The sequence below is a fragment of the Heterodontus francisci genome, chromosome 18, assembly GCF_036365525.1.
Source record: "Heterodontus francisci isolate sHetFra1 chromosome 18, sHetFra1.hap1, whole genome shotgun sequence".
NCBI lineage: Eukaryota > Metazoa > Chordata > Chondrichthyes > Heterodontiformes > Heterodontidae > Heterodontus > Heterodontus francisci.
This window is the reverse complement of record NC_090388.1, coordinates 4,467,404-4,489,919: the sequence shown is the minus strand read 5'-3', so window position 1 is coordinate 4,489,919 and position 22,516 is coordinate 4,467,404. Positions and strand designations below refer to the sequence as shown.

The following is a 22,516-nucleotide window of genomic DNA, read 5'->3' as shown; positions in this document are numbered from 1 at the left end:
TAATAAAGGTCTTCTATAAGTTCATCATTAACTCCTCGGTGTTTTGCATTCTATGCCTCCAGATACGCAACCAAGGCACTGTTTGCTTTTATCAGCAGGCTGACTACCTGCTCTTTTGGCTGGGATACAGTCTAGATTTACAGCAACAAATTAAAACAGTGTAGGTTATAATAGTGCAAAGTGGAGATTCAGAAAATGTTTTCTATGCAGCGAGTTCTATTGTACACTTACCGTAAGAGAATCGTACACTTGAACAGGAAAATTTTGCACGGCTCTGGCAAAGGAACAGGAAAATGAGACCAATTGGTTAGCTCTTTCTAAGAGCTGACACTGGCATGATGGGCTGAATGAACTGCTTCTGTTCTTTATGATTCAAATTTTTTTTAACTTATTAATTACGCACATCATAAAGTGGCAATTGCTGCACCATGTATCTTTGCACAGCATGCATCAAATCTCTCCATGCCCGTCATTAAGACCATACCTGAATCTGAATTGACGGTGCTTCTAGGGCCCTGTAAATCATGGGTAAGACCGTGTTTTTTATATCATCTGGTGGAGTTTTAGTCAACAGCAAATCCATCTTTTGCAAAAAGATCAGTAGAACCTATAGTAAGCACAAAAATGTCACGTATAAAGCAATTTCAAAAGATTTGCTGTCTGCTTCTACAAACATCCCAGTAAAGTGCACAAAAATAAAGATAGGCACAAATCTTGTGAAGAATGCAACAGCCAACACTGCCTCCTGCTTTGTCTTGATATATTTAATGATGTACATCAAACTCACCATGTTGCTAGCCTGAAGCATGGAAAGCAAAAGGATAATTTACTCACTTGGAATGGATTGTGGGCAATTTACAACACACAGGCAAGAGTATCACAAAGGTTTTAAATAGCACAGCACATACCATATAAAAGCAATCCTTAACATTAGAAATTCCAAACAGACAAACACAGAGCAATTCCTTGCTATAAGCAATATCACAGTTAGCATGCAGCAACAAAGTCACATTACAATTCGGTTTTGGAGGGATAGATGTGAAGCCAGCATTAACCCACTATTTATCAACAGCACCAACCAAATGGGTATCAAGCACACCCACCAATCACTGAGTCACAATGACCGGCAATGCGGAAATTGGCTGCAATTACTCTCCATTTTCAGCTTGCAAGTGTTGGCAAACCACGCACGCGCCTTAAAACAAAAAAAAAGTTGGGCAATGCTTTATGGCTTCCCTTGGTCTTGATTTCCAATACCTGAATGGGTTCTTGGAGCCGGAAAACTGGAACAAGGTCCGGGAGAATCAACTTGACATACTCCTCTTTGGTACATTCTTCAACGATGAGAAGGACGTTGGGTAGGACAAAGGGCACCATGTCTGGGTTCACAAACTCGGAGGTCAAGTATGGAAGAATTCGCTGTATTACAACTCGCTAGATCCAAAAAGAAGCAGCAAGAAGATTAATGCGATGCCATACTCTTCGTCAGAATACAGGGAAACCCACTGAATAACTGTCTGTGAGACTGATTGATAAAAGCTCCCCTAATACAAGTGCTGGTCAGTCTCATTAACGAAGTATAGTTAGAATCAAATTAACTGGTCACTATAAGCAGATTGAATTTTTGTGCCGTTGCAGAGGTAGGCCTAGAGGCAAGTATGCCGGCACTTGCTGAATGCCGGACGGCGTGCTGGTCTGTCAACATGCTCCTGCCTCCGGGCTATTTTGAGGGAGGCTGCAGCGGGGAGGGTGAAGGCTACTGGCCCACCAGCGGCAGGCAGCCAAGTGGGCAGGTAGGCAATTAGGCCAATGAAACTGAGAGCACTGATCAGAAGACGTCTGGTAGACGGGCCCCCCCCCACCAAGGCCGAAGTGTGGCCGATAAATGGAGGCAGCCCCTGGTGGAAGACTAGGGGGCCATCAATGCCTCCTTCAAATTTAACCCCCCCACCCCCCACCAACCGTGATTGCCAGAGGGCTATATCCACAGCCACAGGCCATCCTGTGGAGGATTCTGGCAGCTGTGGCCACTTCTTATTTTTAAACTTTGAAAATTCTTCAGAGTCTCCATCTTGAGGCACCCTTTCTCCAACCTACATCTGCAACATCCACCACTGACGGCAGGGGGGGGGGGGGCTGCTGATCTTCAGTGCTGGAGGGCATCAGGAGCCCACCCACTGTCTTTAATTAAACAGGGCTCCTGGAGACAGCCACTTAATTGGCCGCTTCCACCAAAATCTCCCTCGAGATCCCACAACATTTCAGGGTCCCCAACCCACATTTAATGCCAGCGGTGGAATCGGGACCAGGGAGCAAAGACCTAGCTCACAATCTCTGTAGGCACATTTCCCATTAGTTTTTAAGTTTTAACGTTTTAAGGCCTACTGACCAAAAAATAAGACAGTGATATCACTAATAATGCAGTTCTCTTAATCCTATAAATGGGCATTGTCCAAGCTGTTCATCATCAAACTCATTAACTATCTCATTGACAACATATAAAGTTTAAATCCATACACCCAATAATGTTCCAGTTGCAAATGCTGACAGATCGGGGTGTTCTGATTTAGGGATTCATCCACCAATGACACATTAAGAACAGCCCTTTCCCAGATCTCCAGGTCCACAATATTCAAACAGGATGACTGGAAATTGAACAAAGTTATCTAGATTTTGTGGACCACCTTGCTCAGGCTTTCAAGTCAAAAGTCTTGATACACCTAGACTCATATCACAAAGAAGGAGGCGATTCCACCCATTATGCCTGTGCCAGTTCTTTGAAGGAGTAATCTAATTAATCCTGCTCTCTCTACTCCTTCCCCACAGCCCTGCAAACTCTTCCTTTTGAAATAGATTCAATTCCATTTTGAAAGTCACAATCGAATCTGCTTCTTCAGGCAGTGCATTCCAGATCGTAAAAAAATTCTCTTCATCTCCCTCAGTTTTTTTTGCCACTTATTTTAAATCTGTGTCCCCCGGTTACCAACCCTCCTGCCAGATAGTTTCTCTCTATCTACCCTCTCTGCATCAACTAAATCTTCATTTCTATTTTAAGTCCCCTTCTACTTTTATGAATTCAAACTGGAGATGCACACTTGCTCCTTGGAGATGCCATCTTCAGTGCTGAAGGGCTGCACCCCAACTGTCTACTGTCATCGACCGGCTGCTGGATTACAATTCTTACAGTACAAGTGAAGGGTTCTGGTCCTAACCAGCATACAGCACAGAGTCCACACTGATGCACAGTATTTACAGCACAGAAACATACCATTCAGCCCAAATGATCCAAGCTGGTGTTTTTGCTCCACATGAGTCTCCTCCCATCTTACTTCATCGAACCTCATCAATATATTCTTAAATCCTTACTCCTTCATGTACTTACCTAGCTTCCCTTTAAATACATCTGTGCTCAACTACTCCATGTGGTAGCGAGTTCCATGTTCTCGCCACTCTTTGGGTAAAGATGTTTCTGCTGAATTTCCTATTGCATTTATCAGTGATTATCTTATATTTATGGCCCCTAGCTTTGGTCTCCCCCACATTGTTATGTCTATCTTACATAAGAACATAAGAAATAGGAGCAGGATTAGGCCATTCAGCCCCTCAAGCCTGCCCCACCATTCAATAAGATCATGGCTGATCTGTCCCAGCCCTCAAATTCTCTTTCGGGCCTGCTCTGCCTAACCCTCGACTCCCCAAGATTTCAAAAATATATCTACCTCCTCCTTAAGTACACCTAGCCTCCACAAGTCTCTGAGGCAGAGAATTCCAGAGATTCACCACCCTCAGAGAAGAAATTCCTTTGCATCTCAGTTTTAAATGTGTGCCCCCTCAGTCTGTAATTATGTCCCCTAGTTCGAGATTCCCCCACTAGTGGAAACATCTTCTCAACATCTATCCTGTCGAGCCCCCTTAAAATCTTATATGTTTCTATAAGATCACCTCTCATTCTTCTAAACTCCAATGAATAAAGGCCGAACCTGTTTAGCCGCTCTTGATAAGACAACCCCTTGATCCCAGGAATCAGCCTAGTGAACCTTTTCTGAACTGCCTCCAATGCTAGTATATCCTTCTTTAAATACAGGGACCAAAACTGTACACAGTACTCCAGGTGTGGCCTCACCAACACCCTGTACAGTTGTAACAGGACTTCCCTATTTTAAACTCCAATCCCCTAGCAATAAAGGCCAAAATTCCATTTGTCTTCCTAATTACTTGCTGCACCTGCATGCACAATAACACCCAGATCCCTCTGTGCTGCATTATTTTGCAGTCTTTCGCCATTTAAATAATAATCTGCCTTTTTATTTTTCCTACCAAAGTGGATTACCTCACACTTTCCCACATTGAACACCATCTTCCAAATTTTTGCCCACTCACTTAACCTATCTATATCCCTTTGCAGATTCTTTGTGTCCTCATCACAACATGCCTTCCCACCTATTTTTGTATCATCAGCAAATTTGGATACACTACACTCTGTCCCTTCCTCTAAATCATTAATATAGATAGTAAATAGCTGAGGCCCTAGGACCGATCCTTGTGGCACTCCACTAGTTACGGCTTACCAACCTGAAAAAGCCCCATTGATCCCGACTCTCTGCCTTCTGTGTGTTAGCCAATCCTCAATCCATGCCAACACATTACCCCCAATACCCTGAGCTCCTATTTTGTGCAATAATCTTTTATGTGGCACCTTATCAAATGCCGTCTGAAAATCCAAATACACAAGATCTACCAGTTCACCTTTATCCATTCGGCTTGTTATATCCTCAAAGAACTGTAACAAATTTGTCAAACATGATTTCCCTTTCATAAAACCATGCTGACTCTGTTTGATTGCAGTATGTTTTTCTAAATGTCCTGCTATTTCTTCCTTAATAATGGACTTAAGCATTTTCCCAATGAATGATGTTAAGCTAACTGGTCTATAGCTTCCTGCTTTCTGTCTCCCTCCTTTCTTGAATAGGGGTGTCACATTAGCAGTTTTCCAATCTGCTGGTACCCTACCGGAATCCAGTGAGTTTTGGCATATTATGACCAATGCCTCCAGCCACTATCTCTGCAGCCAATTCCTTTAAAACCCTTGGATGCAGGCCATCAGGTCCTGGCGACTTGTCTGCCTTTAGTCCCATCAGTTTGTCCAGCACCTTTTCCCTTGTGATAGAGATTGTTACAAGTTCCTCCCTCCCATTTACACCTTGCTCATCTATTATTGTTGGGATGTTTATAGTGTCCTCCACCGTGAAGACTGATGCAAAATATTGGTTTAAATTATCTGCCATTTCCCTGTTCCCTGTTATTAATTCCCCATTCTTATCCTCTAAGGGTCCCACACTTACTTTAGTTACTCTCTTCCTTTTAATGTACCCACAGAAGCTCTTACTGTTTGTTTTTATATTTCTTGCCAATTTACTCTCAATCAATTTTCTCCCTCTTTTTTAGTCTTTTTAGTCATCCGCTGCTGGTTTCTAAAAACTTCCAAATCCTCTGGCCTACCACTCATTTTGCCGCAATATACGCCTTTGCTTTTGATTTGATACTCTCCTTAACTTCCTTTGTTATCCACGGGTGGTTTATTATTCTCTTCGAATCCTTCCCTCTGACTGGAATAAATGTTTGCTGAGTGATATGAAATATCTGCTTTAAAGTCTGCCACTGCTCATCTACTGACTTCCCCTGTGGTCTATCTTCCCAGCCTGCTTTAGACAACTCTTTCTTCATATCTCTGTAATTGCCCTTGTTTAAGTTGAAGACACTGGTTTGAGGCCTGAGTTGCTCGCCCTCAAACTGAATTTGAAATTCTACCATGTTATGATCGCTTCGCTTCGGATATTGGTAGACAACCTATCCCCAGAGATGGAGACAGAGAAGTCGAGGAAGGGAAGGGAAGTGTCAGAGATGGACCATGTAAAGGTGAGAGAAGGGTGGAAATTGGAAGCAAAGTTGATAAAGTTTTCTAGTTCAGGGCGGGAGCAGGAAACGGCACCGATACAGTCATCAATGTACCGGAAAAAGAGTTGGGGGAGGGGGCCTGAGTAGGACTGGAACAAAGAATGCTCGACATATCCCACAAAAAGACAGGCCCCAAACACTCCTTTCAGGTGAAGCAGCGATTTACTTGTACTACTTTCAATGTAGTATACTGTATTCGCTGCTCACAGTGTGGTCTCCTCTACATTGGGGAGACCAAGTGCAGACTGGGTGACCGCTTTGCGGAACATCTCCGCTCAGTCCGCAAGCAGGACCCTGAGCTTCCGGTTGCTTGCCATTTCAACACTCCCCCCTGCTCTCATGCTCACATCTCTGTCCTGGGATTGCTGCAGTGTTCCAGTGAACATCAACGCAAGCTCGAGGAACAGCATCTCATCTACCGATTAGGCACACTACAGCCTGCCGGACTGAACATTGAGTTCAATAATTTCAGAGCATGACAGCCCCCCATTTTACTTTCATTTTTAGTTATTTTTTCTTCCTTTTTTTTTTACATTCCTTTTTACATTTTTTACAATCTTTTTTTGCATTTATTTCATTTCATCTTAGTTTGTTCAGTTTGCTTACCCACTGTTTTTTTCAGGTTTTTTTTCTTCAGGTTTGCACTTGCTGCTGTTCAATATTCAGTGTATTCACACCTAATCTGTACTAATGCTTTGTCTTTCAACACACCATTAACATATTGTTTGCCTTTTCTCCGTGACCTTTTGGTCAGCTATGTGGCCTGGTCCAATCTGCACCTTCTCCTTTGTTATCTCTTGCCCCACCCCCACCTCACTTGTTTATAATCTGTGACTTTTCTAATATTTGTCAGTTCCGAAGAAGGGTCACTGACCCGAAACGTTAACTCTGCTTCTCTTTCCACAGATGCTGCCAGACCTGCTGAGTGATTCCAGCATTTCTTGTTTCTGTTCCCTGGTAGGTTCTGCAACGTATTGCTCTAAGTAACAATCCCTGAGGCACTCTACAAATTCATCTTCCATACGACCCTTGCCAATTTGATGTGTCAAATTGTCCTGTTAAACTCTTCTCAGCCTTCTCTTTCCTAGACAAAAGAGCCCTGTTGAATCTTTCCTGAAAAGTATAACTTCTCGGTTCTGGTAGATTATAGTAAATCTTTTATTGCACCTTCTCCAGTGACTTTATTCTTTTTACAATGTAGCAACCAGAACTGCACAGAGCACTTCAAGTATGGTCTAACCAAGGTTCTATACAAGTTTAACATAACTTCTCTGCTTTTCAATTCTACCCCTCCAGGAAAGAACCCCCATGCTTGGTTTGCTTTTTTACAGCCTTATGAATCTGTGTTACTACTTTTAGTGATTTGTCTATCTGTGCCCCCAGATCCCCATTGCTCCACTTCCGCATTTATTTTCTAAGGATGCGAGGACAAAGTCCTAAACTTTAAAACTCATTCTTTTTTAAACATTAAACTTGTGGAAAGCTTTTTTTTAAAAATAAGGTTACTTCAGGAGTATTTCAAAACAAATGCTTCCAAAAAGCATCTGATAAAGTGCCACATAACAGGCTTGTCAGCAAAGCTGAAGCCCATGGAATAAAAGGGAAAGTGGCAGTTTGGATACAAAGTTGACTGAGCGACAGGAAACAGAGAATAGTGGTGAATGGTTGTTTTTCGGACCGGAGGAAGGTTTATAGTGGGGTTCCGCAGGGGTCAGTAATAGGACCACTGCTTTTCTTAATCAATATTAATGAGCTAGACTTGAGTGTGCAGGGCACAATTTCAACATTTTCAAACTTGGAAGCATAGTGAACTTTGAGGAGGATAGTGGCAGACTTAAAGAAGACAAAGACAAGCTGGTAGAATGGGTGGACCTGCTGCAGATGACATTTAACGCAGAGAAGTGCAAAGTGATACATTTTGGTCAAAAGAACGATGAAAGGCAATACAAACTAAAGGGTACAATTCTAAAGGGGGTGCAGGAACAGAGAGATATGGGGGTATATGTGCAAAATCATGAAAGAGGCAGGGAAGGTTGAGAAAGTGGCTAATAAAGCATACGGGATCCTGGACTTCCTAAGTAGAGGCATAGAGTACAAAAGCAAGGAAGTTATGATAAACCTTTATAAAAACACTGGTTTGGCCTCAACTGGAGTATTGTGTTCAGTTCTGGGCATCGTACTTTAGGAAGCATGTGAAGGCATTAGAGAGGATGCAGAAAAGATTTATGACAATATTTCCAGGGATGAGAAACTTCAGTTATGTGGTCAGTTTGGAGAAGCTGGGGCTGTTCTCCTTCGACAAAAGATTAAGAGGAGATTCGATAGAGGTGTTCAAAATTATGAGGGGTCTAGACAGAGTAGATAGACAGAAACTGCTCCCATTGGCGGTTTGAGAACCAGAGCACACAGATTTCAGGTGGTTGGTAAAAGAATCAAAGGCGACTTCAGGAAAAAATTTTAATGCAACGAGTGGTTAGGATCTGGAATGCACTGTCCAAGGGTGTGACGGAGACAGATTCAATCATGGCTTTCAAAAGGGAATCGAATAAGCAACTGAAGGGAAAACATTTGCAGGACTATGGGGACAGGACTAGTGGAAGGGACTAGCTAAATTGCTCTTGCAGAGAGGCAGCATGGACTTGGCAGGCCGAATGGCTTCCTCTGTGCTGTATTTATTCTATGATTCCACATTTTAAAGGGTTATAGTTTACCTCAAGTACTTAAATTATAATCCACATAACTGCAGCTAGCATGACAGGCAGGTAAAAATTCACATGATTTTTTTTAGTGGGCAACTTGCTTTCAAAGAGATTAAGTAGCAATAGCTTTTTATGATCGGAGCATGAATGCTGTACAATATTATAAACCTTAAAATCACCCTTCTGTCTGCAATTGTGGGGTGAGGGGTTTGGTGGGGGGGGGGGGGGGGTGGGTAGGATGAAGGTTGCATGAGCCCATGGTTTTAGCCTGTATTTTTTACTCACCTTTTGGGACTGGTAGGCTTAGCATGTACTTCCAACAACTCAGTTTAGATCTCATGTCTTTCTTGTTCATCACCATCTTGCATATTCCTCTGGGCTTTGAATTCCTTTTCATTCCCTCAGTGAGATGCCATTGATTTGGTATCTCATTCTCTATTAAGCTCAGAATCATGCAGCCCTTCTTGCCTGTACCAACTGTTTGAAAGAGCTATCCAATTAGCCCTACTCCCCTGCTCTTTCACCATAGCCCTGCAAATTTCTTCGCTCAAAATGTATATCCAATTCCCTTTTGAAAGTTATTACGGCACCTGCTTCCCCCAACCTTTCAGGCAGCGTATTCAAGATCATCATAAATTGCAAATGACCTTAAATGTGTCCTGTTTTTAGTTTTAGGGATACAGCACTGAAACAGGCCCTTCAGCCCACCGAGTCTGTGCCGACCATCACCACCCATTTATACTAATCTTACACTAATTCCATATTTCTACCACATCCCCACCTGTCCCTATATTTTCCTACCACCTACCTATACTAGGGGCAATTTATAATGGCCAATTAACCTATCAACCTGCAAGTCTTTGGCATGTGGGAGGAAACTGGAGCACCCGGAGGAAACCCACGCAGACACAGGGAGAACTTGCAAACTCCACACAGGCAGTACCCAGAATTGAACCCAGGTCACTGGAGCTGTGAGGCTGCGGTGCTAACCACTGTGCCACTGTCTCTGGTTACTAACTCTGCTGCTACTGAAAACAGCTTTTCTTAACCTAATCAAAAACGCTGTCAAAATTTTGAACACCTCTATTAAATCTTAGAATCACAGAAATGTTACAGCACAGAGGACGTCCATTTGGACCATCGTGTCTGCACCGGCTCTCCGAATGAGCAATTCACCTAATGCCATTCCCTTGCCTTCTCCCCGTAACTCTGTACATTCTTTCTTTTCAGTTAACAGTCCAATTCCCATTTGAATGCCTTGATTGAACCTGTCTCCACCACAATCTCAGGCAGCGCATTCCAGACCTTGACCACTCGCTGCGTGGAAAGGATTTTCCTCATGTTGCTTTTGCTCCTTTTGCCGATTATGTTCCCTCTCGTTGCCAATCTGTTCCCTCTCGTTCTCGATCCTTTCACGAGTAGCAACAGTTTCTATCTACTCTGTCCAGACTCCTCTATTTTTGAATACCTTTATCAAATCTCCTCTCAGCCTTCTCCTCTCCAAGGAAAACAGTCCCAACTTCTCCAGTCGATCTTTATAACTGAAGCTCCTCATCCCTGGAACCATTCATGTGAATCTTTTCTGCACTCTCTCCAATGCCTTCACATCTTTCCTAAAGGGCAGCTCCCAGAACTGGACATAATACTGCAACTGAGGCCGAACTAGTGTCTTATACAACATCTCTTCAACATAACCTCCTTGCTTCTGTAACCTATGCCCCTATTAATAAAGCCCAGGATACTGTATGCTTTATTAACCGTGCTCTCAACTTGTCCTGCCACCTTCAATGACTTATGCACATATACACCCAGGTCCCTCTGCTCCTGCACCCCCTTTAGAATTGTACCCTTTATTTTATATTGTTTCTCCATGTTCTTCCTACCAAAATGAATCACTTCAACATTTCTCTGCATTGAACTTCATCTGACACCTGTCTGCCCATTTCACCAACTTTGTCTGTGTTCTTTTGAAGTTCTGCACTTCTGTACTATCCTCCTCACAGTTCACAATGCTTCCAAATTTCATATCATCTGCAAATTTAGAAATTGTGCCCTGTACACCGTGGTCTAGATCATTTATATCAGGAAGAGAAAGGGTCCCAACACTGATCCCAGGGGAATTCCACCACAAATCTTCCTCCAGCCCGAAAAACATCCATCAACCACTACGCTTTGTTTCCTGTCAATCAGCCATTTTCGTATCCATGGTACTATCGTCCCTTTTATTCCATGAGCTATAACTTTGCTCACAAGTCTGTTGTGTGGCACTGTATCAAATACCTTTTGGAATCTATGTACACCACATCAACAGCATTGCCCTCATCAACTCTGTAACCTCTTCGAAAAACTCCAGCAAGTCAGTTAATACGATTTTCCCTTAACAAATCCGTACTGGCTTTCTTTAGTTAACCCACATTTGTCCACGTGAGTATTAATTTTATCTTGAATTATTGTTTCTAGACGTTTCCCCACCACCAAAGTTAAACTGACTGGCCTGCTGTTGTTGGGCTTATTATTACATCCTTTTTTGTACAAGTGTGTAACATGTGCAATTCTCGAATCCTCTGGCACCACTTGAGTCTAAGGAAAACTGGAAAATTATGGCCAGTGCCTCTGCAATTTCTACCCTCATTTCCCTCAGTATCCTTGGATGCATCTCATTCAGTCCTGGTGCTTTACCAACTTTCAGTATAGACAGCCTATCTAATATCTCCCCATCATCAATTTTAAATCCTTCCAGTGTATTAATTATCTGCTCTTTCATGGTGGCCTGGGTAGCACCTTCTTCCTTGGTAAAGACAGATGCAAAGCATTCATTTAATACCTTAGCTATTCCCCCTACCTCTATGCGTAAATCCCCCTTTTGGTCCCTAATCGGCCCTACTCCATCTTTTACCATTTAGATGCCTAAAGACGACTTTGGGATTCCCTTTTATGTTAGCTGCCAGTCTCTTTTCATACTCTCCCCTCATTCTTTTCTGCTCTAAGGAGAACAATCCCAGTTTCTCTTGACTCTCATCTGAAGTCCCTCATCTCTGGTATTATTCTTATCAATCTCCTCTGCACCTTCTCTGAGGCCTCAATATCCTTCCTAAAGTGCAATGTCCAGAACTGGAAACAATACTCCAGCTGAAGCTAAACCAGTGATTTATAAAGGTTCATCATAACTTCCTTGCTTTTGTACTCTATGCCTCTATTTACAAAACCAACATCCTGTATCCTTTTTTCCCTTAATAGCTTCAACCACCTACCTGGCCAGCTTCAAAGATTTGAGTTTGTGAAGCAGTTTAGTTATTCAACCCATTAATTTCTCCTCAGTGACGGGTGTTCGGGTTGTGTCTTTTTCCACCTGAATTCACTTTGTTTTTCCTCATTCAACCTACAAATGGATTTCTTATCTTTCAGTTCTGTCTTGTTTTCCCCTCAGAAATCTGCATATTCTGCTCTTATTTCAGACTCCCAGCATTTGTAGCTTTAAAGAAAAAAAATTAACTTTTGGCATCATCAGATCGGATATGAACAGCAGGGCTTCTTTCAGTGCAGAATCATGCCCGTCATGATCTGCAGCACTCCATTTTAAACGCACGATTCACTGACGTTTTCAGTAGCATTCGCATCACAAAAGTGCAAGGCAATGACCGTTTCAAACAAGAAAGAATCTAACCATCTCTCTTTGACATTCAATGGCACTACCATCGCTGAATCCCCCACCATCAATAACCTAGGGGTCACCACTGACCAGAAACTGAACTGGACCAGCCACAAAAATACTGTGTGTACAGCAGCAAAACAGAGGCTGGGAATTCTGAGGCGAGTGACCCGACTCCTGACTTCTCCAAAACCTGTCCACCATCAACAAGGCACGAGTCCAGAGTGTGATGAAATACTCTCCACTTGCCTGGATGAGTGCAGCTCCAACAACACTCAAGAAGCTCGACACCATCCAGGGCAAAGCAGCCCGATTGAACTGCACCCCATCCACCACCTTCAATATTCACTCCCTCCACCACTGACGCACAGTGGCAGCCGTGTAAATCATAAGATACACTGCAGCAACTCACCAAGCCTCCTTCGACAGCACCTTCCAAACCCACCTCCTCTACCACCGAGAAGGACAAGGGCAGAAGACACATGGGAACATCACCATTTTCAAGTTCCCCTCCAAGCCACACACCATCCCGACTTGGAATTATATCGTCGTTCCTTCACTGTCACTGGATCAAAATCCTGGAACTCCCTTCCTAACAACACTGTGGGTGTATCTACACCAGATGGACTGCAGCAGTTCAAGAAGGCGACTCACCACCACCTTCTCAAGGGCAATTAAGGATGGACTATAAATGGTAGCCTTGCCAGTGATGCCCACATCCCATGAAAGAATAAATGAATAAAAAAAAATTGACAGCTACAGTCGAACCAACCATACCTTAGGAAGCTTCGCCAAGATTTTTGGCAGACCTTTGTAAAACTGTGACTTCTGGAGGTTGTCTCGTTGGAATAGTGAATCAAAGTACTGCAGGGTCATGGCACCTACATCATCAAAAAAAGGGATCTGGAAAGAACACAGAGAATTCATCAGAAAGAAAGAAATTATGTATGAGTTGCAAAGCTGATTAAACAGTGGGGCTGTGCTGAGGCAATGCTGCCCTGTCGGAGGGGCAGTGCTGAGGGAGCACCACCCTGTCGGAGCGGCAGAGCTGAGGGAACCCCACCCTGTCGGAGGGGCAGTGCTGAGGGAGCGCCACCCTATCAGAGGGGCAGTGCTGAGGGAGCGCCACATTATCAGACAAGCAGTACTGAGCGGAGCGCTGCACAGAGGTGTCAGGTGGATGTAAAATAAGCCACGGCACTATTTTGATGAAGACCAGGGGAGTTCTCCCCAGTGCCCTGACCAACATTTATACCTTAACCAAATATCACTAAACCAGACTATCTGGTCATTTATCTCATTGTTGTATGTGGGAGCTTGCTGTGCGCAAATTGCCTGCTGTGTTTCCTGCATTACAACAGTGACTACATTTCTGAAGTACATCCACAGCTGAGAATATTCTGACTTGGGTGCTGGAGAGAAATAGTCAACTGATGTTAATATACAGAAGAATGATAAAGTAAAAGAAATGTGATTTCATACCCGTGTGTCTACTGCCTGCTTCTTTGCTTACCTTAGTCAGCTGATCAGCATCTGGTCTGACAGTGGGAGTTACATTTAGCAACAATTTCATGTGCTCCCGAACCTCTTCAGGAACCTTATGCAATATGTTGGGGCCTAAACGGGTGAGCTGCAAAAAGAGAAAAGGCATCTATAATTTAAACATCAAACCAAGCAACATCCCTAAGGACTTCACACATTGGCAGAAAATGGGCACAAGGTCAAAGGAGGAGATATTAGGAGAGTGATCATAAGTTTGGTTCAAAAGTAGGTTTTGATGAAGGATTTAAAAACAGGAGAGGAAGGGGATGGGTTCAGGGATAGGATTCCATTATTTTAAAAATCACAGTTAGGCCATTTGGACTGAAATCACAAAGCATATGTTCATGCAAAGGGAAGCAGAAATCCGGAACATGCTCCGCCAAATGACTGGGAGTCAACTGAAAATTTCAGGACTGAGGTCAATCGTTTTCTGTTGGGTAAGAATATAAAAGGATACGGAGCAAAGGCGAGTAAATGGATTGAGCTGCATATCATATCTAACTGAATGGCGGAACAGCATCCAGGGGCTGAAAAGCCTCCTCCTGCTTCTATGAAACAGTAGGGGCCAAGGATACATCCTTGGGGCACTCCAGAGAAAACAGCACAAGGAACAGTCATTGCTTTAGATGCTCTGACTTTGATTGGGCAGGTAAAAATTAAACCAAACAAGGACAATTCCACTCAGTCGGACAACACAGCAGAAGCTTTGGTGAAGGTTGATGTCAGAGGCTGAAGAAAGATCGAGGAGGATAGGGATGGATAGTGCACCAAAGTACATTTACAGAGGACATCATTTGTCTTAATTAGGGCTGGAACAGTGATGTGGCAGGGGAGAGATTCAAGCATTGAAGTTTTGGGAAAGATGGGTGTGGATTGGGAAGGTGACATTACATTCAAGGGTAAAGTGAAAGTTGGAGACGGAGCAGTAGCTTGCAAGGACAGAGGCATCAAGAGTGGATTTTTTGAGGAAGGGACAGATGACAGCTGTTTTGAAAGGGGGTGGGTGGTTAGGGTCACTACCACAACAAACCATTTGTAGTATCAGTTAGAAAGGAAGCCACAAAGGGAGGTTGCATGGTCAGCAATTTAGTGGATTGCTGTCAAGGCAGTCAGAGGTGGGTCTTATAGATAATGTGAGCTCAGAGAAGCATTTAGGCCTACGGTGGGGTGAACCTGGGGAGGGAGGGTTTGGCTTGGTGGGCTAAAGGAATGGGGGGGGGGCGGGGGGTGGTGGTGGGAGGCAGCTGAACGAATGGTCAGTTAGCAGGATGTTACCTGATCCTTTTTCCTCAACTGAGGATTCCCCTGCACTATGGTTGACAGGGCCCTCGACTGTGTCCGACCCATTTCCTGCAATTCTCCCCTCACCACTTTCCCTCCCTCCCAGAACTACGAGAGGGTCCCCCTTGGCCTTACTTTCCACCCCACCAGCTGCCACATCCAAAGGATCATTCTCCACCATTTCCATCACCTCCAGCGTGATGCCACCACCAAACACATCTTCTCCGCAACTCCCCTGTCAGCATTCCGAAGGGACCGTTCCCTCTCTGACACCCTGGTCTACTCCTCCATCACCCCCGACACATTGTCCCCTTCCCACGGCACCTTCCCATCCAATCAAGAGGGTGTAATACCTGCCCATCTACCTCCTCTCTCCTCACCATCCAAGGCCCAAACACTCCTTCCAGCTAAAGCAGTGATTTACTTGTTCTTCCTTCAATTTAGTATACTGTATTCGTTGCTCAAAGTGCAGTCTCCTCTACACTGGGGAGACCAAACGCAGACTGAGAGACCGCTTTGCAGAACTCCTCCACTCGGTCCGCAAGCATGATCCCGAGCTGCCGGCTGCTTGCATTTTAATTCACCACCTTGTTCTCATGCCCACATTTCTGTCCTCAGCCTGCTACAGTCTTCCAGTGAACATCAACGGAAGCTCAAAAAACAGCACCTCATCTTCCAATTAGGCACTTTGCAGCCTTCTGGACTCCACATTGAGTTCAATAATTTCAGACCATGAGCCCCATTATTTTTTATTTATGATTTTTATTTATTTATATATATTTTTTCTTTTTAAATTATTAATTTTTTAACTATGTGCCAGTCTTAAACTTATTTTTCATGTTTTTGCTTTCATACAGAGCTGTTCATTATTCTACCATTAGCACTCTCTCTGGATTCGTGCTTTGTCTTTCACTACAACTATTTAGCACTCCATTTGCATTCTGTTCCATGACATCTCCGTCATTTAATCTCTCCCTCCCTCTGTCCTATCACAGTCCTTCCTTCTTGTTCTTCTTGCCCCCCCTCCCCCATTTCACTTGCTCAAAGACTGTTACATTTTTAACTTTTGCCAGTTCTGATAAAGGGTCACAGACCTGAAACGTTAATTCTGTTTCTCTCTACACTCATAGTGCCAGACCTGCTGAGTATTTCCGGCACTTTCTGTTCTCATTTCAGAGTTCTAGCATCCACAGTATTTTGCTCTTATGTTACCTGGTCCAGTTGCCTGCTGAAACTCTTGAAGATATCCTGCTTGTTGACCTCGAAGATAGGTTTGCCATCATTAAACACAGCAAACATGACACCTCCTAATGAGTACATGTCACTGGCCAGGTCACAACTCACCGACAGGATGTACTCTGGAGCGACGTACTCAGGGTTAGGGAGGCACAAAGAAGGAAGATTTGGATCCCATTCTTTGCAACTAAATGTAAGCTGTAAAGAGCACAAGCAAAGCATTGATTAATTTAATGAAATAATAAATTCTAAAGTCAAACATTTTCTATTAAAAAATGTCACTTATTAAAACCTATGTTTCTTTAGATCGAGCAATGGCTCTAGCTTAAAATTCTCATCCTTGCGTACAAATCCCTTCATGGTCTCGCTCCTCCCTATCTCTGTAATCTCCTACAACCCTCGAGATCTCTGCCCTTCTCTAATTCTGGACTCTTGTCATCCATGATTTCCTTTGCTCCACGACTGGGGGCCATGCCTTCAGCTGCCAAGACTCGAAGCTCTGGAATTCCCTCCTTAAACCTCTCTGTCTGTCTCTCTCTTCCTTTAAGACACCTGTTGAGAACTACCTTGTTTACCAGGCTTTTGGTCACCTGCCCTAATATCTCTCCTTATGCGGTTTGGTGTCAAATTTTGTCTGATAATGCTCCTATGAAGCACCTTGGGTTAAAAGCGCTATATAAATGCAATCCCTCTAACAGGGAAAATCAACAGATAGTTAAGTTATCCCTTTCTGTCAAAAGCAAAATACTGCAGAGGCTGGAAATATGAAACAAAAACAGGAAATGCTAGAAATACTCAGCAGGTCAGGCAGCATCTGTGGAGAGAAAAACAGTCAACGTTTCATCAGAATTTTCTGTTTTTGTCATCTCTTTATGTATTTCTGTGGCCACAAACGAGACTCCAGGATGGTATGTTGCCTCCCTGGTGCTAGGGTCAAGGATGTCTCAGAGCGGCTGCAGGACATTCTGAAAGGGGAGGGTGAGCAGCCAGAGGTCGTGGTCCATATTGGTACAAACGACATAGGCAGGAAGAGAGATGAGGTCCTGCAAAGTGAATATAGGGAGTTAGGCAGAATGTTAAAAAGCAGGACCTCCAGGGTTGTAATCTCAGGATTACTCCCTGTGCCACGTGCTAGTGAAGGTAGGAATAGGAGGATTAGGCAAATGAATGCATGGCTGAAGAGCTGGTGTAGGCGGGAGGGCTTCAGCTACTTGGATCATTGGGATCTTCTGGTGCAGAGGTGACCAGTACAAGATGGACAGGTTGCATCTGAACTGGAAGGGGACCAATATCCTTGCGGGGAGGTTTGCTAGTACTACTCGGGAGGGTTTAAACTAGTCTTGCAGGGGTGGGACCCTAAGTAGTAGCCTCTCCGATGAGATAGTTGAGGCAAATATAGAGATTAAAGCAAGCAAGTCTAGTGGGCAGGGGCAGGACAGAGAGCGTGGAAGGTCTGGTAGGCTAAACTGCATTTACTTTAATGCAAGGAGCTTTACAGGTAAGGCAGATGAACTCAGAGCATGGATCGGTACATGGGATTGTGATATTATAGCTATTACGGAAACGTGGTTGAGGGATCGGCAGGACTGGCAGCTCAATGTTCCGAGGTACCGATCTTTCCGGCGTGACAGAGGTGGAGGTAAGGGGGAGGGAGTTGCACTATTGATTAGGGAGGACATCACGGAAGTACTTAGAGAGGATATCCCAGGGGGAATGTCCAGCGAGGTCGTATGGGCAGATCTTAGAAATAAGAAAGGGGTGATCACTTTGATGGGATTATACTATCGGCCCCCCAATAGTCAGAGGGAATTGGAGGAGCATATATGCAGGGAAATCACAGATAGGTGTAGGAATTAGAGGGTTATAATAGTCGGTGATTTTAACTTCCCTAATATTGACTGGGACTGCTTTAGTGCTAAGGGATCAGATGGGGAAGAATTTGTTAAGTGTGTCCAGGATAGTTTTCTGAAGCAGTATGTGGATGGCCCGACTAGAGAAGGGGCTACACTCGACCTCCTCTTCGGAAATGAGGATGGGCAGGTGGTTGACGTGTCAGTGGGGGAGCACTTTGGGACCAGCGACCGTAACTCTATTAGCTTCAAGATAGTTATGGAAAAGGATAGGACAGGTCAGATAAGATAAAGGAGAATCCTAAAAGATTCTATAGGTATATTAGATTAGATTAGATTAGAGATACAGCACTGAAACAGGCCCTTCGGCCCACCGAGTCTGTGCCGACCATCAACCACCCATTTATACTAATCCTACACTAATCCCATATTCCTACCAAACATCCCCACCTGTCCCTATATTTCCCTACCACCTACCTATACTAGTGACAATTTTTAATGGCCAATTTACCTACCAACCTGCAAGTCTTTTGGCTTGTGGGAGGAAACCGGAGCACCCGGAGAAAACCCACGCAGACACAGGGAGAACTTGCAAACTCCACACAGGCAGTACCCAGAATCGAACCCGGGTTCCTGGAGCTGTGAGGCTGCAGTGCTAACCACTGCGCCACTGTGCTGCCCGCATTAAGAGTAAAAGGGTAGCTCGGGAGAGGGTAGGTCCCCTTAAGGATCAGTGTGGTAATCTATGCATGGAGCCACAGGAAATGGGCGAGGTCTTAAATGAATACTCGTCTGCATTTACTGTGGAGAAGGTCATGGAAGCTAGTGAGTTCAAGAGAGGGAACAGCGATATCCTGGAGCATATCAACATTATAAAGGAGGAGGTGTTGGAGATTTTGAAGCGCATTAAGGTGAATAAATCCCAGGGCCTGACCAGGTGTATCCTAGGAGGCTATGGGAAGCAAGGGAGGAGATTGCTGGGGCCCTGGCAGAGATTTTTGTATCATTGTTAACAAGGGGCGAGGTACCGGAAGACTGGAGGATAGCTAATGTTGTGCCTTTATTAAAGGAGGGCAGCAGGGATAAGCCAGGGAAATACAGGCCGGTGAGCCTTACATCAGTGGTGGGAAAGTTATTCGAAGTGATTCTGAGAGATAGGATTTATTTGGAAAGGCATGGTCTGATTAGGGATAGTCAGCATGGCTTTGTGCGTGGAAAATCATGTCTCACGAATTTGATTGAGTTTTTGAGGAGGTGACCAAGAGGATTGACGAGGACAGGGTGATGGACGTTGTCAACAGGAACTTTAGCAAGGCCTTTGACAAGGTCCCGCATGGTAGGCTGGTCAGAAGGTTCGAACACATGGGATCCAGGGTGAGCTAGCCAATTGGATACAAAATTGGCTTGGTGATAGGAGGCAGAGGGTGGTAGTGGAGCGTTGTTTTTCAGAATGGAGGCCTGTGACCAGTGGTGTGCCACAGGGATCGGTGCTGGGCCCTCTGTTGCTTGTCATATATATTAATGACTTGGATGTGAATGTAGGGGGCGTGATTAGTAAGTTTGCAGATGACACCAAAATTGGTGGTATAGTGGACAGTGGTTGCCTAAGATTACAACAGGATACAGATAAACTGTGAAAGTGGGCAAGGGATTGGCAAATGGCATTTAACCCAGACAAGTGCGAAGTGATGCATTTTGGGAAGTTAAACCAGGGCAGGGCATATACAGTGAATGGCAGGGTCCTGGGAAGTGTTGTTGAGCAGAGAGACCTTGGGGTGCAAGTACATAGTTCCCTGAAAGTGGCAACACAGGTAGACAGGGTGGTGAAGAAGTCGTATGGCATGCTGTCATGCTTCCCTTCATCGGCCGAAGCATTGAGTGCAAGAGTTGGGTCGTTGTACATAACGTTGGTTAGGCCGCATTTGGAGTACTGTGTGCAGGTCTGGCCGCCACACTACAGGAAAGATGTGATTAAGCTAGAGAGGGTGCAGAAAAGATTCACAAGGATGTTGCCTGGTTTGGAGGGCTTGAGTTATAAAGAGAGATTGGATAGGCTGGGTCTGTTTTCCCTGGAGCAAAGGAGGCCGAGAGGAGACATGATAGAGGTATATAAAATTATGAGAGGCATAGATAGGGTAGATAGCCAGAGTCTGTTTCCCATGGTAGGGGTGACTAAAACTAGAGGGCACAGATTTAAGGTGAGAGGGAGGAGGTTTGAAGGGGATCAAAGGGGTAAATTTTTCACACAAAGAATAGTGGGTATCTGGAATGAGCTGCCAGAGGAGGTGGTGGAGGCAGGAACAGTAGCAACATTTAAGAGGCATCTGGACAAGTACCTGAATGAGCAAGGCATAGAGGGATATGGAATTAATGCAGGCAGGTGGGATTAGTATAGATAGCATTATGGTCGTCATGGACGCGGTGGGCCGAAGGGCCTGTTTCTATGCTGTACAACTCTATGACTCTATTTGCTTTCCTTTTGATGTAATGGTGATAGTCTTGTCTTATTTCTCTGATTAAAAAAGTGCTCTCCTTTCTAATTCAACTGAAAACATAAAATTAAATACTGCATCATACTCTGTATCACTGGACACACGGGTGTCAGTAAAGAGGCAGCAGGGCGGTGTGGAGTACTGGCCACAGATTTGATAACACAACTCCACTCTTCCCTGACCTCAGTTATGCTGAGTAGTGAAGATGCTAGGCAGTGGCCATCTTCACACAGGGGGATAACGAACAAGACAGGGAGCTCCTGCCAAGGTAGTTCCTGCAGCATTGGACCACAGAAGTGTACAGCACAGAAGAGGCCATTTGGCCCATTTTGTCAGTACCTGTTCTTTGCTGGAGCAAACCAAAACTAATCCCACAGTCCTGCGCTCTCCTCATAGCCTTGCACCTTCTTCTGCTTCAGAAGTTTATCTGCTCTTTCCTTACAAGATACAATCAGCTCTGCCTTCACCACTCTCTGTGGTCAAATATTCTACACACCAACAACACTCCTCATAAAGAAGCCTTTCTTCACCTCCTTCTTAGTGACTTATAAATTAATGATTGTTAATCACTGACTCCTCCACCCTAAGAAAACTGTCTAACACTACTGACCTCATCAAAATCTACTATGCTGTTTAAACAATTTCTACTAAATTTTCTCTTACCTTTTCCTTCTACAGCAGAAATAGCCCCAGTGTCTAAAGTCTTGCCTCATAACTACTATTTATCATCCCTGGCTTCATCATAAAGTTCAAAGATGAGGGGGATAAATGACATTAATTACTTAATAGTAGACCTTTCTAATGAAAGGTCACAGACCTGAAATATTAACTCTGTTTCTCCCTCCACAGATGCTGCCTGACCTGATGTGAATGAGAGGTTGGCTAAGGCTACATGAAGTTTAAGCATGTCTCTTCCTGTGCAACACTTGGCTGCATGAGGAAAACCTCAAAGAAAACTCAAATAAAAATTGCTGAACTCTGCATTCATTGCTACACATCAGTAATGGAGACTGAAACGAGAATGTTGTGGTTAATAGAAAAGTCTGCTCAACTCAAAAAATTACTCTTAGCCTTGCCCTTGTTAGAATGTTACCTTGTGCTAAGTAACCTATTAACCACCTGCCTCTGAGACAGACAATTTATGCCCAAATGGTGCTGAATTATGGAATGCCTTATTTTATGGAGTCACAGGAACTAGGAATTCAAGAACTCATTAGTCTGGGTTGCTTCAAAGTGCTGATCCCGGACCTGAAAGAACGGTGCTTCACCCCACTGCACCAGTCTCCATCTAGCATCAATCCAGGAAACATAAAGGGTTTATTTACTATACACACTGACCAGCTGCAATGACCTTCAAAGTGCCTTTCCTTAGACCGCCCACAACTCTCAGCTAGTAAGTATTTATATAGTGTCTTCAACATGATGAAACACCCAAGGTGCTCACTGAGATAAAACCAAACACAAAGAGAACTGGGTGAGAGAGAAGAGGTGGGGAAGAGAGTCGGCCGAGGTGAGACGACTGAAGGCTTTCTGACTGAAGCAGGAGCACAGAGCTGCAGCTTATCATAGCCCAACCCATATCCCTCATACATACTCTCCATCTGAATCCAGATCCCTCCCAAGACTCTGCTCCATTCACAGCCATCAAACCCTCTCACATACTCCTCCATCTGGACCCACATCCCTCACAGGGCTCTCTCCCAGCACAGCCCACAACCGTCCTCTACCTAAGCCTACATCCTACACAGTCGCCCTTTGGCCTTGATCCCATACTGCCTTCAGTGCCAAGTTACTACATCCAAACAATGTAGA

At 44.2% G+C, this 22,516-nt stretch overlaps 1 protein-coding gene across 6 annotated transcripts in view; it reads right to left on the bottom strand.

Moving 5' to 3' along the window:
• Positions 1–22,516, bottom strand: part of scyl2 (SCY1 like pseudokinase 2) — an 81,688-nt gene that overhangs the window by 21,032 nt on the left and 38,140 nt on the right. For all 6 annotated transcript variants that reach the window (XM_068050122.1, XM_068050121.1, XM_068050123.1 and 3 more), the window contains 5 exons: positions 16,339–16,560; positions 13,817–13,933; positions 13,081–13,206; positions 1,258–1,434; positions 485–607 (listed from right to left, as the gene is read on the bottom strand). In XM_068050122.1, coding sequence (XP_067906223.1) covers positions 485–607; positions 1,258–1,434; positions 13,081–13,206; positions 13,817–13,933; positions 16,339–16,560 — 765 coding nt within the window. The remainder of the gene's footprint in view (positions 1–484; positions 608–1,257; positions 1,435–13,080; positions 13,207–13,816; positions 13,934–16,338; positions 16,561–22,516) is intronic.